Source organism: Lactuca sativa, chromosome 3 (assembly GCF_002870075.4).
Source record: "Lactuca sativa cultivar Salinas chromosome 3, Lsat_Salinas_v11, whole genome shotgun sequence".
In the NCBI taxonomy this organism is placed as follows: domain Eukaryota; kingdom Viridiplantae; phylum Streptophyta; class Magnoliopsida; order Asterales; family Asteraceae; genus Lactuca; species Lactuca sativa.
The window spans coordinates 147,547,319-147,562,902 of record NC_056625.2 but is presented as its reverse complement, the minus strand read 5'-3'; the positions used below and the strand labels follow the sequence as shown (position 1 = coordinate 147,562,902).

Below are 15,584 nucleotides of genomic sequence, written 5' to 3'. Positions count from 1 at the left end.
CTCATTCTCCTCTGATTGCTCTTCTTCTTCTTCTTCTAAATTGACGATCTCCAACTTAAGCTCACACATTTTAAAGACACATAATATATTTGATGATACAAACCCTTGTGGTTGTGGACATCCTTCTCGAATTTTGACATTAACCACAAAGACTAATCCTGTAAAAAACTTCAGGGTTTATCCCAACTGAATGGCAACTTTAACCAAAATCTTTATCATGTCTTTCTCATATATATTTGCTTGGTTATGTGATTCATTTTTTTAAATATATATGTGTAATCTTTTCCTATGGGTAGTATAACAATCTTGAGCAATACACGTTTTTGAATATGTATCCCAATTTGTAATGTGACTACAATAGTGTCTTGATGAATATTTATGTCAACTTGTAGTGTGGTGAAATCTACTTGTTGTTTGCATCTTGTCTAGCTACAGGTCATGACTAAACTAGAATGGAATGCAAACTACTACGCTTCTTATGATTTTCAAAAATCTCATTCCTTGGGCGACTTATTGATATTTATCCCATTGTTTTCATAAATTCCAACCATCCTGAAGAAGCCCTAAATTGATTTTTAAAGGAGGAATGTATCAACTAATGTCATGTCCCTAATTATTATGTCATGTCACTAATAATTCGGCCAATTCATTCTTTTAACCTACAAGAGCTGGTTACCAGTGGGTAACCTTTGAAAAAACGTATAGTTTGTTAATGTTTTTTTTATACAAAGACCTTACTTGGATTGTGTTTTTTGAACATAAAAAACTTCGATGATGTTTTTTGAACGATTTTGAAACATCGTTATCCTTCTGGTCCATTTCCTTTTATGAGAATTAGAAAAGGCGCCCATATTTGAGTGAAGAGGGAAAGAGCACCCACACATGAAAATTATAAATTGGGCGGAAGGCTTTAATTTTAGTAATAACGAGGGGGCTTGAAAATTAGAATTTTAAGAGACTTAAGGTGACATAAAAAATTATATGACACTAAAAACAATAATATAGTGGCACTAAAAATTTATGTCAATAAAAACTTGTGCCACTAAATGTAATTTTGTTTGTAGTGACGTTGAAATCCTTATATTTTCCTTACTCTCGAAATGGACTAGATTGAAACTTGGATCATCATATGGGTCAACTTACGTTGCTTCAACGACCTATAACTCCTATGCATAACAGTGAGGAGATGCTCCAAATCTATAATATTATCATGCTTGAAGTTAACTAGGTTACAACTCGTGGAAACCACGGGTAAAAATGAAAAACAATATTAATAATTAAAATTGGTAATGAAAAATCAACGATATGAATTTTTTATTAAATTAATACGATATAAGTTTTGTTAAGACATTTAATAAAGTTGTGATTAACCTACAACATGTGAATCAAGAAAAAGGTAGACATGTCGTGCATAGTAATTCGTCTTCCTCTTAATGAAGACATGTGTAAGTGGATGGTGGAAATTCATCTTTGATACATGTAGGTGTCCTATACCTTGCACGTTATAATCAACCTACAACATGTGAATCTGGAAACCGGTAAACATACATTACTCGGGAAGTAGTGTATAAAATAGTTGAAATATGTGAAACTAAAATGCTATAATCGACATTAAAATGAAAGTTTAACAATATAATCGATATTAAAATGAAAGTTGAATCCTATAATTGAAGAACTGTATGAAATTAAAACCCTATAACCTACATTTGTGTGTTTATTTTTTTAAAGATATTATAGTTTTATTATTGTACATTTCTCAACACTTATCTGTATGTATTTACAGTTGATCGTTGTTTCCAATACAGTTCTAAAATTGATAACGTTGTTTAAATTCCATGGGAAATATTGGATTGGATGAGACAAAAACTACAAGAATAAAAATTTAAGTGTTGGGAAAATATATATTTAGGATACATCACACATCACTTCAAACCCGTTGAAGTATCCTAGAGGTAATTGGTCAAAAATTAGCTTCAGAGTTATTACAAAGGACTATAAATTTAAACCAATTTGCTCCAAAAAGAAAACACATGCTTTTTAATATACGGGATGTCACTATGTAGCTAAAAGCTTATTTACTCACATACATTATTATTTATTTATTTTTATTTTTTGAACCGGCAATTATATTAAAACGGAGACCCTAGCAAGATGCTAGGGGCTGAAAACATACATCATACAAATGAAGCAAAATTAGAGAAAATAGACACCCACTATATACAACTAATGGGTGTCATACACCACTTATCCCAATCAACCCCATCGCCTTTAGACATCCTATATTTCCGCCACGAAAAGACCATAGATTTTATAGAATCCAGAGTAGTCGCCGGTCTCGATGTCACACCTCTGAATACCCGATCATTCCTCTCCTTCCAAAGACTCCACAATGTACCATATAAAATGCATGTCAACATCTCTTTCTTTTTTGGGCAATGACCCCAACTCCGGGCAAAATCTATCACTTTAGTAACTTCAGAAAATTGTTTGGTTGGGACACCACACCAATTAAGCACCCTGTTTATCGTGTCACTCGCAAAGGGACAGGATGTGAGGACGTGGTTTGTCGTTTCCACGGTGTTCCTACATATTCCACACATTGAGGAAGCTACCTGAATATTCCTTTTTTGTAACTCATCTGCCGAAGGAATCCGTCCCTGTTTAGCCCGCCATATAAAACTCACAACTTTCTTCGGGGATGAATTTATCCACCAAAACTCCCCATCACTAATTGGGTGTGAAGCTCTATCTAATAAGCTATGTCAAAACTACAACAGATAACTGTTCGCACTCTTGTGATCTTTAAATTATAGCTTTTATTAATAATGATTGGCGTCACTTCATCTGACTACTTCATACAGATTATTACTTTTTTTTGCAAATAAAAAAGAAATTTGAAATTAACTTTATGTAAGAAAGAAAATAAAATTTGTTTTTAAAAACAGATATCTTTCACATATATTTATGGGCCAATAACACTTGTTATTTTCATTTGAAAATCATTATTGTCAATTGTGAACTTCTCATTGAATTATTGTCGATTGTGAACTTCTCATTTGAAAATCATTATTGTCAAATGTGAACTTCTCATTGAATTTGACATATGTCATTTTCTGATATTTTTAGTATTGTTCCTATAATAAAATCTCATTCCAAAATCTAAACTAATAGATTAAGCCAAGTTTACCTCTGATTCCTCATTGAGACCTTCGAATCCTAGATACATCCGAGAGGCTTTCTCTATGGAACATCAATTATGATCATACATAAGAACATGAAGCAAACAATGACGAAAACCAACCCTCTTTTTCCTACACACATAAAGTTGAATAATTACATATGAAGAAAAAAACATCATTAAGAGATCTAGTTTGAAGAAATAACTGAAGTTCCAAATCCCCTTTTAACTAATGTTAATTACATTTGTTAAATGCCTAAATCAACTTTATATTTAATAAATATAATGATTATTTCTTTTACAAAATCTTCAAACCAGAAACTAAAAATAAAAATAAAAAGATAATCTTCGTTCAAATATGGTTTCCAGATGTGATATAAAACCTCTTACCTTAAGAAAGATGGTATCGATAATAACATCAACACTTTGATTCTGAACATTGGTTGAAGCCTAGCTGCTAAACATGCCTAAAAACCATGACAAAACATCAAATATTCAACTATTTACGAATTAAAATGCTTTCAAATCAGATCTCCTTTTTCTTCCACTTTGTGTGTCTACAAGTTGAGCTTGTTTCCAACTCTTATTCATCCTTAGGAAGAAAAAGACTTGTGTAAGAAAGACTTTGTTGTCATCAAGATTCAAGACAACAGAAAAGGAATAAAAGCATAATAAAATACAAGTAACTGATAACTCTGGTGCAACGATAAATGGGAAAGAATGACCTAAAACGAAGCATGCACAATCGATGATCATTTACAAACCAAATATTCGAGCCTGGGAAATAGAAAAAAAAAAACATAAAATAGATCAGCATTTGCAGATTTAAACATAATAGACCTAATATTCGAATCTGGAAAATTAAACAAAATCATAAAATCGATGAGAAGAAGTCCACCTATCGGTTGAATGGAGTACCGTTAAAACTGCTTTTGATATCATTGTCATCCGTAAGAATCCCTAAGCTATCGAATGAACCCCGAAAAATATGGTATAACTCTGCAATTCACTTGTGGCCTAGCTAATTAGCATGTTGCTTCCGATATAAATAAAAAGCCCAATTTCAAATTTCAAACAAAATTGAGAATCAAAAATAATGAAGAACGGGGAACGGTGTACACATGTGAATATGTCACCAAGAAAAAACACCACCATCACGATCTCCACAACAAGATTAATTAATCGATATTAAAAACCCTAATTCACTTACATGGAGTGAAGAAATCCACAGATGAAAGAGACAGAGACGAAGACGGAGAAGGAAGAATGAATCGGCGCAAGAAACTTCAAAGGCTTATAAGGAGACGGGAGGGGATTGATTTATGTAATCATAAAATCGGATATTAAATGCTGATGTATTTTGACCTGGACATTATAGAATTATAGAATGTGAAATCAAAGAGGGGCAAAAATGGTATTTAACATTTGATAGAATTAGTGTTTTTAAAAGGACACGTGGCAATTTACTTTCGTTTATTAGATAGAGAGATGAGATCCAAAACTTCTCTAGCTTGAGTATGTAGACTCAAGCATCACGAAGATTTGAACGTAACACTACCCCTTTTTTTTCGGTTCAATCTTCGAAGGTAAACAATTTAAGACAACCCTCCAACTAAAAAAAAATTAATATGAACTCAGTTGTTGCAAAACATGCATAAGGAACTCATAGACAACGAGCCAAATGGGTTCTCTTTTATAACCATTTATTTCCATGACTGGAAAAAACTTCCAAAATCAGAAGAGGTTATGCCCAAAGATCATCCGGGTCCTTTTTCGATCTCCCAAGTCATTTAACTAAAAAAGTAATATTGGATAATCTTAAGCTTACTACACCCAAAGCTCCTAAATCTTTTGGAGTAAGACTTAAAGAACCTTGTCTCTTCCAATCCAACAAATTTTGGAATTCAAATCATTTCCACCCTAGAGAAACTCTCTCCCAGTTCTTTCAAGATCACAAATTAGTTTTAATGGTGGTTTGAAAAGTGAGAAGTAATAGATCGGAAGAATACCAAGAACCGAATTTATAAGCACGATTCTACCACCAAATGGTAGTGTTTTCGCTTTGAAATAGTTGCACTAGACATAAATAAACTAAAATCTTTGGTAAGAAATGTCAGGATTTTTTATTTGAATATGCGATAATGATGTATGTTCATGATCCATTAAACAAAGAACAAACTCTCCCAATGTTATTTAATATGCTATGAAGATTTTGATGAGGAAATATGTAATGATCAAAGTATCAATATGTGTTAACTATCTACAAATATTACCCTTCCTCGAATATAATCATTACTATAGTTATTCATGTAAATCGTATACACTATAAAATGCATCTTATTAGAATCAACGACCGATTCAAGGGTAGTTACGTAATTCCACATATAGATAAATGGAAAACTCTCATACTCCTTCATTACACGTGGCACAATCTGAAGCGGGTATACATGAAGGCATGGTGAATGAATCTCATAAGATTTCTTTTCTTTCTCAACTACCTATAAATAGCTGGATTTCGTTGTAACTGCCTCAGAACCCTCACCTCACTACGCTTTCACCTTCATTCCTCTCTGCAACTACATTCTCTCCAATGGCGCCTTCTCTCCAACTCACACTCGTTATCGTAGCGATTTTGCTCTCGAGTTTCTGCTTTCCCGGAGCAACCGCCACAACCGGTGGCCTGAACAATCCGTCTGTTCTGGATTTCGCTTCTTCACCTCCTTCGCAGCACGACATTCATGACTCGTTCTCACCGACGTCGATCTTCGAGCCGATTCTGGCGAACCTAGGGTTCCAGGAACTTTCCATGGCGGTTCCTTCGCTTTCTGATGACTCGGCGTTCACTACCTGGAACGGTCCGTCAACTCTCTTCGCACCGACCGATTCTTCGATTCGAAGCTGTTCTTCGTGTTCAGTGGTTCGTCTTCTTCGTGAACACATTGTACCAGGCTTGTTCTCTCACGATTACCTCCGAAAACTCGCTTTCGGTACGAAAATCGAGACTATGGATCCTGGTCGTTGCATCACTGTGACATCGTCGACTGATGTGAACAATTACACGAAGATCTACATCGGAGGTGTGGAGATTACTCGTCCAGATCTGTTTAACAATGGCCTCGTTGTTGTTCACGGTCTTCAAGGCTACGTTGCTCCTCTTTCTCCATTCTCGTGTAACGTCGAGCGAATGACGTCACTATCATTCCCTGTCCAGAGTGCAGATCACAATCGACAGAGCGTTGCACACCAAGCCGTTTACTATCCAACTTACATGATGCGGCTGATGCTGAGAGACGCTATGCTGAGACTACGCAACAGCGGATTTAGCATCCTCGCTCTGGCGATGAAGATGAAAGCACCGGAGCTCATGAATATCCAGAACATGACAGTGTTTGCACTCGACGACGTTTCTATCTTCTCTGGTTCGCATTCTTACGTCAACAACGTCAGATTCCATATAATTCCGAACAGACTACTCGCGATAGCGGACCTTGAGAAGATCTCATCTGGAACGCTACTGCCAACGCTCGAAGCAGGCCAATCGCTAATGGTGACTACAACTGCCGGCGGATTTACGCCGATGAGGATAAATTACGTCCGGATTAAGGTCCCTGACGTGATGCGCAACCTGAAGATCGTTGTTCATAGCATCTACTTGCCATTCCCTCATCTTCATCCTTCTGCTGTTTCGTACGATGGATCTGATGGTAGTGTAGACACCACCTCGCCACATCTGGAAGAGAAGGATAGGATCAACAACCTTACGACAGCGCCGGGATCGTGTACGATGATGGATCAAGCTAGTGGAAGCTGTGCTGTTGGTCCCGCCATTACTTCCAGATCTGAGGTCAAGCCGTTGGTGGTGAGGGTGGAGCACCAAGGCCTATAGTATCTCCGGCGTCCGTACACTTTGCATGTTGATTGAATTTGGGCAATGGTAAGTCAACTATCAGTCATATTAACAATTAGTAATAAGATTGATACGTATTTTAGTCTTTTGATGCATATTCTAGTTGTACTGTTTGTTATTTTAGTATTTTTGATGCATTTTCCAATTGTACTCTCCTGCTGAGATGAATTTTGGATTTCACCTTGGTTTGCTTTGATCCTTTCTGTTTCAATTTAACTTGCCAATTGCCAAATTATATATTTAACCATTAATTCCAGAACTAGGATCTTTAATTAGATGGTAATTAACTAATTAATAGTTATTTTGAAGAACTAAATTAAATGTATATGTTATTCTTGATTGTGAATTTGTGATAATGAAACCAATTTATAACAATTATTTGGAATTTTTTATGATTAAACTACGAATACTTGGTTTGTTGGATTTTAATTAAAAAAAACTTATTTAGTTATAAATTTAAATTTATCGTTTAAAAAAAGTTAATACACACCAATATTTGTATTATTCTTTTTAATAGACAGATATTTTTACAGTTTTGAAAATTTATAATCTTGAATAAGAGTATCATTGATGCTGAATTATAACACAATTTGTTGAATTTGTGTATGTTATTCAATGATATAATTTTCAACAACACTTAATTTACGAAAAAAAATATTTGGTTTAATCTCCGAAAAAATGGAAAGAATTTTATAATGCAAATCTACATATTTAATCGAGGTTGATTAAATCAAAAATAAATTTATCAAAAAATTCATATCAACCAATGATTTGTACTTATAATCAACGTGAATTAATCATTCAAACAAATAATTTAATGATAATAAGAAAAATATCAATTTTTTAGCCCACGGTAAAAAAAATGAAGTTGACGACCCATTAACAAATATATTTTTGATTCATTTTTCATGACAAAAAGACCAAACGGTTAAAAAAAATCAAATCATATGATCAAACGCCAGTAGTGTAATTTTGTCTAAAAATGGTAAATCTAAAATTGAATTGACCAAGTTAAACTAAAGATGTTAAAAGGGACAACCCACACAATTCTTGATGTTAAATCGACATAAATCAAACTTAAAGGAAATAAGTACCTTTTTGAAAGAATAAAAAAAAAAAAAAAAAAAACATTTGTATATATATATTGAAGCTTTAAAAGGCAACAAACAACTTTATTCTTGATGTTTACTTTTTTAACTTATCATCAAGATATAACTTTATACACTCTTCCCTTAGGATAGCTTTCCAACTTATCTCTATGAATAGATAATACTGAAAATGTTCAATTAAACAAACCGATTATAAATTTTTATATATATAATGTCGGTATGATTTTCATATGCTTTTATCAGCATACGTAGATATATCAATATAAGATCATATAGCGTATACGACTTCACCACTGCTGTCCACATCAATATCTTCACGATCAGAGTCAAAGTCATCCATGTCAAAATCATCATCCATCATATCAAGATCGTAAAATCCAACAGGAGGAATAGTGGCCTCAGATATTATTTGCATGATAGAATCAACACTTTGCATGGGTTCATTAAACTCTTCAAAATGTTTAATCATCATCTTCTCTTCATCCATCAGGTCTGCACTCAGGTTCTTTGAATACCATTCATGTGTTTTTATCTCCGCCATTGTTATTCTCTGTTTGCATGCATGCACACAAGTTATTAGAAAACACCAATTTGCTTAACAAATTCAGTGCATTAATTAATAACTAACATGATTATTGATTAGTTAACCTGTGAAGGGTCACCAACAAAGATTTTTGAAAGGAGTTGGCGACATTCCGGTGATATCTCGATGTTTTCCGGTATTGAATACTGTACTTCAAGAATTCTCTGTAGAACCAAAAAGGGTACGTTTTGTTTTGTTATAAGCAAAACGATACATAAGTAATTTGAAATTAGTCGATATCAGACATCTGATATCGACTCATCCGATATAAATATCTATCTACCATTAAAAATGGTTTCAGTCATTTTATATCGAATGATTGACATGTAGATGCTCTAGTCATCAGATATATCATATTAGATATTTGGAGCATTTATATATACGACAAGTTTTAGTTAAGTTTTTTTGTACATGTATTGTCTTTCGGAAGTCTCTTGGTTCATTTGGGTCCTCAAAAGGATATCCACCAACAAGCATAACGTATAAGGTTACCCCACATGACCAGACGTCTGCAATCTGAAAAAAAATAATATTCGAATTCGTTAAAGGTTTAATTACTAAAATGATCAAAATGTGGTTATGCAATGATCACCTTTTCGGCAACTATCACAACATGATCATCTATTTCGTAAATATAACTTTTAGGGGTGTTTAGGAGTACTCTTTTAAGGTTAAAAGTTTTTTTGTAAGAAGACTTTTTTATTAGTGGTTTTTTCCAAAATAAAATTTTTAAAATGTGTATGTATTTGTTTTTAGGGTAAAAGTCAACTTTTCAATAAAAAAGTCTCAAAAGTTACAAAAAAACAAAATTTATGACTTTTAAAAACCCAATTAACTTTTTCTTCTACATAAAAAGACATTTTAAAAGATCTTTTTCATTAGTCAAACTTCTTTTGGCAATTTTTTCGCTTTTTTAAAAATTAGAAGTCAAAAGTTGTTTTAAAAGCGATACAAACAACCTCTTAAAGTTATTTAATGGTTCATACTACATAAACGTTACATTTTGATAATTATTTCGAAATGTAATTTCTTATAAGACTAAAATATGTAGTATTCCGCAAAATATGAACAAATATATTTTGTGAATACGTGCATATCTTCACAAAATATTAATAATTTCAGATAAAATGTGTCTAGTTGATGTCTTGTAAAAACTTTTACCTTCCCGTCATATTCTTGCCTTGCCAACACTTCGGGAGCAATGTATGCTGGTGTACCAACAGTTGATTTTGGTTGCGAATGCAACACAGAAGACTTCAACCATATTAAAACATAACCGGATTTTAATGAGTTACAAATTAAAAAAAAAAAAAAAAAAAAAAAAAAAAAAAAAAAAAAAAAATATTAATTAAGTTAACAAAAACTGTTACCTTCGAGTACCCAAAATCACATATTTTCAATCGCGGGGCGGGGCTTCCATCTATCAATGTGTTTTCTAGCTTCAAGTCACGATGGCAAACTTGCTACAAGTTTAGTGTTTTTTATGTGTTAAAGATGATAATCTCTCACACACATAATATTAAGCAAATACACTAGTTTTTATGATTTGTATAAAGAGTTAATGTCATAAAAATTTTATTTTAAAAAGTATCACAAATGGTAACGAACAGGTTGTTTTTGTTCACATACACCAATTAAATAATGATATTTTGTGAATCGAATTGCTTGCCTACTACCTTTATTTAACCAATTGTATTTTGTGGGGAAAAAAATAGTTCTGTCACCCATTTATATTCATGACATTAACCCTTTTATCAATTTACAAAAGTCTATATAGCCCATTTGTTATGTTGGATATAAGACGACAAACAACATTATAATGTGTATGGCAAACATGATTCGGATTAATGTCATCGATAGAAAAAAAAATAAAAAAATTATGGATATTTTGATCCATCCAAAAACGATGAAAAGAAAGGACGCGTATTGAGTTGTAGTCTAATCACAATTGTAACATCATATTGGATTTAGATTTATGTCACTTGGGGTGAAAAGACATAAGTGTGCTTATAAGTACTTTTTATAGGGGTGTTTTAGATTTATGTCACTTGGCGAAAAGACATAAATATGATTATAAGTCGTTTTTAATTTTTTTTATAGGTGTATTGTGTGTATACTCTCAATGCTAATTGTATTCTTAAATCCCTAATTACCTCCTCTTTAATTACGTTAAACATCAATTACATCAAAAAGAGTTTTAACTATTTTTTAAAATTTTTTTTTATCCTTATTATTGTCTTTTCTTTATAATTTCTTCTTGTTTGTTGTTAATCTCATGTATAAGAGTATATCGTTCCTATTATCGCTATGTCATTTTTTTTTCGTTCAAATTATCTATGTGTTTTTTTGTTCGACTATCTCAATGTTATAATTTTTTTCGTTCGGACTATCGTTGTGTTATTTTCCCGTTCCAACTATCTATATGTTATTTTTTTTTTGTTCTGACTATCCATGTGTTAGTTTTTCGTTCAGACTATCATTGTGTTATTTTGTTAATTGAACTATCTATATATTGTCCCATTTTTTTTAATAAAATCATAAAAAACAAATAACACGAGATAACTCGAACAAAAAAAATAACACAATGATAGTCTGAGCGGAACAAATAACACATGGATAGTTTGAACGAAAAAAATAACACAAAGATAATCTGAACGAAAAAATAACACATGAACGGTCTAAATGAAAAAAATAACGCATGTTGGTCGGAACGAAAATTAACATAGACATAGTCTGAACGAAAACATAACCAATGGATTGTCCAAACGAAAAAAAATAACAAAACGATAATCAGAACAAAAAAACTAAAACAAGAATAGTCGGTACAAAAATATAACTCAAAGATAATCCGAACGAACAATAACACAGAGATAGTCTTAACGACAAAAATAACATAGGTAAAAAAACACAAAATATTAAAAAAGGAGGTGCAATTACATTTTATTAAATTATATTTTATTCAATTAAAAAAATAACAATGTGGTAAATTCCATCAGTTTTGTGGGATAAAAAAATGAAATGGCAATAACGTGTGTTAGTATAAAAGTATAGTACTTGTATTATAATACTTAATGACGAGGCTATGTGAAAGGAAGGTGAGTCTTAGGATCCATCTAATTTTTTTAATTTATCTAAAATTTTTATAGAAATTTTTTAAAGGCCTACCTTAAAAGATATTTAGAACCTACCTTGCAAATAAAAATCTTTAAATTTACATAGAAAAATGTATATAGAAAAATTAGTAAATTATATAGTTATTGATCTTAGTAATAAGAAGGGTAGTAATAAAAAGGGTGCATGTAGAATTATCTTTTTTATATCTATATCTAAGTCTATACAAAAGACCTAAGATATTATTTTTATTTGGTGTGAGCCCATGTATTACATGAGTTTATATATATATATATATATATATATATATATATATATATATATATATATATATATATATATATATATATATATATATATATATATATGAAATTTTAACAATTTGAGAAGTTTGAATTTATAAGAAAAATAAAAATTAAATAATTAAAATTAATGAAGCTTTAATACATTGAATACATTACATATATAAATTTTTTCTAATAAATACCTTACATATTATATGTGAAGTTTTAATTTAATAAAATGAAAAATACAACAAAATAGCAAGTAGAAAATAAAAAATTTAAAAATTTTAGAAAATATCATGTGTCCAAATAAAGGAGAAGAGGACATGTGGCAAAAAAAAAACTTGATTTATTAAGAATGACTAGGTGTGAAACCCGTGTATTACACGGGTTGATTTAAAAAAAAGATTAAACATTAAAGTGTAAACATAAAATATTTTTTAATGTATAACTTTAAAATAAAGAAGATATATATTTATTGCAATTTAATATCATATATATCATATTTAATACTTTACATATATAAGTATATGACCTTATTTTTAAAAATTGAAATAAACCAAAAATTGAAAAGTGGATAATATTTATTTTAAAAATACCACAAATGACAAGTGTTAAAATTAATGAGAGGTTGACATGTGCCAAAAAAAAAAAAACTTTTATTTATTAAGGAGGATGTTTATCATATAAAAAAAAAACTTTGAAAAGTTTGTTAAATTCCGTCCAAACCGATATAAAAAAAATGCAAATTTATAAAAAAGATAAGTGATATATACCATAGCATGACAGTAGCTGACACCGGATATCAATTGTTGAAAAAAGAATCGAGCCTGCACAAAGTTTCGAATTTTTAACGTTTTTTCATGTTATTTGTTAATTATTTAGCTCCAATATTTTATATTTTTAACAAAATATAATATTACAAGATAAATACCTCATCTTCACTAAAGCGCCCAGCGTTACATATCCTATCAAAAAGCTCCCCTCCAGAAACATATTCCATCACAATCGCCAAATGAGTCGGGGTCAATATAACCTTCAAATTAACAAATTAAAAAAAAAAACAATAATTATTATTATTATTATTATTATTATTATTATTAGCATTTGATCCAAGTTTATAACCCGAAATAAAAAATGAAACAAAAAATATATATCAAACCTCTTTAAAACGAACGATATTAGGATGCCTCAAAGGTCTATGATTAATAATCTCTCTTTGAACATTCTCATCTATCTGAAGAAAAAAAAAACATTAACAAAATAACCAACAATTATAAAACAAAATTTAGCATAAAAACCTCCAAAACTAAACAAAAAGATCAAAAGGGTATCCAAAAACACACAAAATTCGAAATTTCATCTCCTAATTTACAAAATGTCATTCAAAATGATTTTTTTTTTTTTTTTTTTGAAGATTAGTTCAATGGAACTTCATGACTCCATGAACACCCGAAAAGGAAAGAGACAGAAAAGACTTTAAACAAAAAGAACGGATTAATCAATAAATCAAACCAAATTCTATATTTAAACCAACACACATGAATCACGGGTGTTTCATCAATCAAAATCAACAATAAAAGAATAAATAAATAAATAAGAAATCAAAGAACTCACCTTTTCCCCTCTTTCAATATACTTCACTGCAACAAGCTCTTTGGTTTGTTTATCTCTCATAAGCCTTGCAATCCCAAAATTACCCGACCCGATATCCCGAACAAAATCATACCGGTCACTGTCGTGCATGATCGGCAAGTCCACCACCACCGTCGGCCGACCAATATTCATTTTTCCGGCGACAAAATGAAATCACATTACAGTTTACGCTTACCCACTTGCCAAAAGATCAATATATCAGCCGTTTCTCCGGTGGCCGGAGATCAGCATGCACATACAAACGTGAGGTGCATAATACAAAAACAGCCGAAAAGTGGTTGCTTTTGAGGGAGAATGGTGGAGAGAGAGAGAATGTGAGGGCGGCGGTGAAGATGGAGGTGGAGGGAGCTGTGTGATTGGATTCGTTAATAATGAATCTTTATTTGCAGAAGAACAGAGGTTGGAGGAGTGATGGCGACAGGGTGAAAGAGAGACAAGAGGAAACGACATCGTGTGGTGGGAGTTATATGTAGAATACGACGGCGTTTGGTGTTAGTTTGGTCACTACACGACAATCAATCCTATCGGTTTTTATGAATCTTTGTCGTTTATTTATTCTGGTAGACTTCGTCTGAATCGGCTGGCGGAGTGGCCCACATTAGATTTTCCTAAAAAAGTTTTAGATAAAACGGGTAGTCAAAAATTATCATTTTCATCCAAACAAATTTACATTCGCATTAAAGGGCTAAATTTTTTATTTTGTTATGTATTTTTAGTTTTTTTTATTTATTTAAATACTTTTATGATTAAAAAAAAATACATTTCTTTCTCTTTTTCAAAATGGCGGTCTAAACTGCAGCTTCATAAGCCACTGCTTCATCTGGGTTGATGCTCTTACAAAGATCTTTCTCGTTGAAGAAATCCTGCAACAGTTGTTGAACTTTAGGGATCCAGGTTGACCCACCCACGAGAACCATGTCGTATATGTTGCTCTTATACATCTTCACATCTCTCAAACACTTCTCAACTAGATCCATACACTTTCTGTACAAATCAAGTCATTCATATAGAGAATCATCTTCGATTGTGGTTTGAGCAGATGATCAAAGCAGTCCTCTTTGCTCGAATGTGGTTTTTGGAAGAAACGAGACTAGCTTGGTCTTTGTGCCACAATCTGATGTCTAGACCAACATCGGAGAAGATGATAGAGCTAGGTTACAGCTGATAGAGCTAGGTTACAGCTGGTAGATCATGTTGAACTAATTCTCGAATATGTCTTTCTTTTCTTCCCCTTTCACACCATCTACCCATACTTTTATTTCGTTTCCATATCTGTTAACGGAATCAAAGTTTACTTTCAAGAATATGAACGAAAAATTAAGAAATAGGGGAAGTTCGATTACCTGGTGAGCAATTTAGTCATTTGATTTGAGCCATGTAATATTCATTATACTTTAGGGTTTTTCCGTATGTAGATTTGTGCCAACTCGGGTGGTTTCTTTGACTGAGTTGTCCAGTTTGGATCAAGTCGAGTGGAAATCGGATCGGGTTCGCTGTCACGATGTGACCAATACCTGGCCATGACGTAAGGATAATTGACTTTGACATTGACCAAGTTTGACCTTAAGGATATTTTGGGGACTTGATGGAAATTGGTCATTTGGTGGGAATAGGTGTCGGTTAGAGAGCTGAGATTCAGAGTCGAGACCTCATCAGCTGTTGTTTAGTTTGCAAGGTGAGTTTTCCTCACTGTACTTTTGGGTCGAAGGCACTAAGGCCGGCCTATTGGATTGTTATCCTGGTTTATCGCATGATT

The 15,584-nt window shown here is 32.2% G+C and overlaps 2 protein-coding genes across 2 annotated transcripts; one reads left to right on the top strand and one right to left on the bottom strand.

The window, feature by feature from the left end:
• Window positions 1–5,762: 5,762 nt before the first annotated feature.
• On the top strand, window positions 5,763–7,260 carry LOC111884080 (fasciclin-like arabinogalactan protein 21). Its single transcript, XM_023880413.2, has one exon. It carries the CDS (start codon window positions 5,769–5,771, stop codon window positions 7,062–7,064), a length of 1,296 nt encoding a protein of 431 aa, XP_023736181.1. The 5' UTR covers window positions 5,763–5,768; the 3' UTR covers window positions 7,065–7,260.
• A 943-nt stretch (window positions 7,261–8,203) lies between these two features.
• Window positions 8,204–14,219, bottom strand: LOC111883974 (serine/threonine-protein kinase SRK2I). Its single transcript, XM_023880308.3, has 9 exons — window positions 13,790–14,219; window positions 13,335–13,409; window positions 13,107–13,208; window positions 12,949–13,002; window positions 10,148–10,240; window positions 9,939–10,031; window positions 9,189–9,293; window positions 8,843–8,941; window positions 8,204–8,744 (listed from the first exon to the last, which is right to left on the bottom strand). Exons 1-9 carry the CDS (start codon window positions 13,958–13,960, stop codon window positions 8,463–8,465), a joined length of 1,074 nt encoding a protein of 357 aa, XP_023736076.1. The 5' UTR covers window positions 13,961–14,219; the 3' UTR covers window positions 8,204–8,462.
• Window positions 14,220–15,584: the final 1,365 nt, after the last annotated feature.